The sequence below is a fragment of the Carya illinoinensis genome, chromosome 4 (genome assembly GCF_018687715.1).
Source record: "Carya illinoinensis cultivar Pawnee chromosome 4, C.illinoinensisPawnee_v1, whole genome shotgun sequence".
Classification (NCBI taxonomy): Eukaryota; Viridiplantae; Streptophyta; class Magnoliopsida; order Fagales; family Juglandaceae; genus Carya; species Carya illinoinensis.
In genome coordinates, this window is record NC_056755.1 from 2,640,252 (window position 1) to 2,644,323 (window position 4,072).

General features: G+C 38.9%; 1 protein-coding gene across 1 annotated transcript; it reads left to right on the forward strand.

Annotated features, from left to right (window-relative positions):
* The first annotated feature begins 1,215 nt into the window (after window positions 1-1,215).
* Window positions 1,216-3,809, forward strand: LOC122306135 (two-component response regulator-like PRR37). Its single transcript, XM_043118548.1, has 3 exons — window positions 1,216-2,169; window positions 2,688-2,957; window positions 3,405-3,809. The coding sequence occupies exons 1-3, from the start codon at window positions 1,558-1,560 to the stop codon at window positions 3,435-3,437; spliced, it is 915 nt and encodes a 304-aa protein (XP_042974482.1). The 5' UTR covers window positions 1,216-1,557; the 3' UTR covers window positions 3,438-3,809.
* Window positions 3,810-4,072: the final 263 nt, after the last annotated feature.

A 4,072-nucleotide genomic window follows, 5' to 3' on the forward strand; every position in this document is an offset into this window, starting at 1 on the left:
CTAGCATGTTGAAAATCAGTCTCCAAGTTGGAGATTGGTGTGATCGTAGGATTATGGAGCTTGGTTTGAAAGCTGTAAAGGCACCAGGTAGATTGTTCGCTCGGTTGTGGCTCGAGTGAAGCTCAGTTTGCTCAAGGTGTACATGAGTGCAGACTCATGGACTTGAGTGAAAGAAGAATCCTAGAGAGTTGAAATTGTGCAGTGAAGCACTTGTAAATCTCCTTTGAAGAAAAACCCTTGCAAGCTCCGTGGATGTAGACGATGCTAATGCATTTGAAGATGCATTTGGTGAAGATGCATTTGGAGAAGCATTTGGACATCCATTTGAAGACGTACCTGCAGATGCATTGGAGCGTATTCGATAGCAGAAATCTCTCATGTCAAAGAAAGAGGTGCATTCATTAGAAGAATAAATCAGTTTGCAAGCAGCCTAGTATAGCATACTTGGGTGGAGGGGGTGATTGTTGAATCAACCCAAGTATGAAGGGCTGCACATGCACCATTTTGTTCTTTGTTGTATAAGGCACCAACTGCAGCCACCGACCACTCACCATTGGAGGCTCACTTGGTCAAGAAGGGTGGCTATTTGTCCCCATGATTTCTCCTATAAAAGGAGACGATTTGTGAAGAGAAAATTATCCTCACTGCGGTGAGAGATCAAGGGCAGTGGGAGAGGAGAAAGAAAGAGGGACGTGAGTGAGAGATGAGAATTTGTAGATTTTTGTAAATCTTGTACAAATTCTATAAAAGAGGCTCCAGTGGACGTAGGGAATTTGCTGAATCACTTTAAAATTATTTTGTGTGATTTTCAGACAGGCCGGAGCACAACATTCTGACTCCTTGGTTTTTCACGTTTTTGGTTACGTACGTTCGGTAGTAATCAAAAACCAAAACTATTTCATTTTGAAAAGCGAAACTGGAAGCCAGGCTCCTAGAAAGATGGATAGTTTCAGCTTTGACAATGAGCGAACAAAGGTCACCATCACGTGAAAAACGTTAATCGGGGAGATTCACAGCTAAATAGTGATTTGCATGCATAGTGAAACCAAGTGCAGCTTAATTAGGGTAAGCTTTACACAGTTAATAGGGAAAGCTTCGCACTTTCAAATACCTAATGAGTGAATCAAAATCCATCCCCCGCAAAACGATATCTGGATAACAAACACAATCCAGTCCCTCACCCAATCCAGTCAGCCCACATGTTGATGAAGCATTCTATCACATCATCGTACAGGCTCCCCCCACAAAAAATATCTCACTTTTTTCTCGCTTTTTCTTCAACCGCCCACCTTGGAGCGAGGAACCCGTGGCAAGTTGAACTAGAAATTAAGACAGCGTTTGAACGTGTGTGTGTGTGAGTGTGATCTGAGATGTGTGCAACAAGAACAGGCCGGCCCCCGGATATGAAAGCTAGGTCTCGGACCAATAGGCAATAGAGAGAAAGCCAGACAGCCACCACCTAAACCCGCTCGGAAAATAAGAACCAAGACCAGAAATCCCAAGTTCCTGAGTCTCCGCCTAAAGCTCCCCCAAGAAAACTCACAAAACTCCACCCAAATGGCCCGCAACCACCGCGATGATAACCGACACCAATACCAACTGAACCTGTTCCCTTTACACCCAGAAAGCCTCGTTGAAGACAAAGACATACACGACGAGAACGTGGCCTTCCTCTTCGACTCCGAGCCAGGCGCCAGCCTTAACAGCCTCCTAGCGGGAGCTTCGTGCTCGGAGGAGGACTGCCTGTCTGCCCCGCCATCGCTAACATACGCCAACAGCGGACAGGATAACGAGCAATTAGGTGATGATGTCGGTGGCAAATCCGGCAACAGTAGTACTAGTGCGAGCTCGAAGCTGGTACGAGCGGCCATGAGGAACAAAGAGAGGGAGCCGAGCGAGGAAAAATGGGTGTGTTACTCAGAGTTACTGGTGAAGAAGAAGGAGGTGGAGGAAGTGAGTAGCTGCGCGGCGGAAGTATGGTGTCCAAAGCGGATCAGGCCGAGGAAGATGCGCGAGGGGTTGTCGTTGAAGCTTGATTATGAGGGTATCTTAAACGCTTGGTCGGATAAGGGCCCGCTTTTAATTGCAGGAGAGTCCCCTCCACAGACTGTGCCAGACTTGCATGATCACCATTATCAGCATCAACTACTTGTGCATGACTCTGCCAATGTAAGATTTTAACAAAGAAAAGTTATATTCGAAAGTCTTTACCATCTCACAACTTAATAATTTAATTTAAAAGATAAATCATAATAAATTTAATAATATGTATATATATATATATATATATATATATATATATATAATGTTCTCCTTTCATTTTATAGATCATCACATAGTAACATGATATGTTAATGTAGCTAGCATCGAGATATTTAATTTGGAAATTAAAGGATAATTACCAATAAGTAATTTTTATAATGGGATCAAATGTTTGCTTGGTTTACAAAATAATTTTATAAAAATAAATTTATAAATTAATATTACAACTTGCTGTCGTAGATTAGATTGTAAAGTTTCTTTTCATTTAAAGCAGATCTAACATATGCATTTTATATTAAGTCATATTAATTTATAAATTTCATTCAATATATACGTTATTTGTAGATCATATAGCTTGCACTTATGTTTTAATGCACCAAGCTTGAAATTGCATCGATTTTGGCTTGTTGATGATTTTATGGCAGGTTTTAGTGGAGAGCTGGGGCAGCGGTGGGAATGAATGGGCGGTTCCTGAAATGGTTGGAAGCTTGAAAGTGGTCAAAGTGAAGGAGGAAGATCAAGATAATGATGATGAGGAAGGCAAAGATAATATTCAATATGGTTGGAAGAAGAGGAGGCTGATGAGAGAAGCAAGCGTGTTGAGATACAAGGAGAAGAGGCAGAATAGACTCTTCTCAAAACGTATCAGATACGAAGTTCGTAGGCTTAATGCTGAGAAGCGACCCCGTATTAAGGTTATAACCCCAGCCCTCCTCGGTTTTCGAAAGATTCATAGTATAATTAATTAGTGGCAATAGTGCAATACTTTAATTACAAAAAAGATTATATAAAAGTAAATTACAAATTGATGTATCTTGATATGATACGTCAGATTATTATAAAATTATTTTTATTATAAAATAGATCTAATGAATCCCGTGAAACTACGTTAATTTATAAATTTATTTTTGTAAAATCTATTTATGTACGTAGTAGTTCTCGTGACAATATATATAGTAGAACCACATATGGATCTAATTAAAGCGCAGGTAGATCTTCTGTATAACGCTAGAATTAATGGCGTGGATCACGACATGATATTGTTGAACAATAATATTGGCCGATCGATCGATCAAGTTATTTTCATCATTTTTTAATTCACGCAGTAGTAATAACTATGTTTTATATTTCCAACTTTGCAGGGTCGATTCGTGAAGATCATCAGAAGTAGTTGACAAGTCAGCATCCTCTGTGGAGGTCATTAACTATCTTTTGTGTTCAATACTTGATCAGCTCTTTTTTTTATAATCCCAGGGGAAAAAAAAAAAAAAAACTCTTTTCTTTTGATCTTTGTGATAGTATAGCATATGCACTAGTGCTATAATATATAATGGTAGCAGTACTGCCAAAACAAACACAAAGAGAAGGAGGACAAAATAATAAACAAAAAAGAAAGAAATTAAGTTGTGGAGATCAAAACCATTTATCAGTTCTATGTATGGAGTCCCTACTTTGGAATAATGTATTAGATCACCAATTCAAGCGTCATGTAATCATTTTGAAAAAGTGTGTGATTTACTAGCTATTGAAACATTAGTTTTTTTTTATACGAGTCTCATATTTAACTCACTTTTTTTAATTTTGGCAGACATTTCATGACTGCAAATATCATTTCTCAATATTTAATAAAAAATTAAGGAACAAATTAATTAAGGATATTGTTGTCTAGGTCTCTGTTTTTCATTTTCCGAAATAACCCCATGATCTGCAGCACATGTTGATTGGCCATGTGACAATTAGGGACATAGATTCTTAAGAACTATGCGCTAAAGTCTTCATTTTTTGTCCAATCGATCACGATTAGGCCATC

What these genes read in the sequence shown, in the direction of transcription:
- LOC122306135 (XM_043118548.1), top strand. Translation starts at nt 1,558, where the DNA reads ATGGCCCGCAACCACCGCGATGATAACCGACACCAATACCAACTGAAC. An exon ending in TTGTGCATGACTCTGCCAAT is followed by an intron (nt 2,170 to 2,687) that starts GTAAGATTTTAA and finishes ATTTTATGGCAG; the next exon opens with GTTTTAGTGGAGAGCTGGGG. An exon ending in AGAAGCGACCCCGTATTAAG is followed by an intron (nt 2,958 to 3,404) that starts GTTATAACCCCA and finishes CCAACTTTGCAG; the next exon opens with GGTCGATTCGTGAAGATCAT.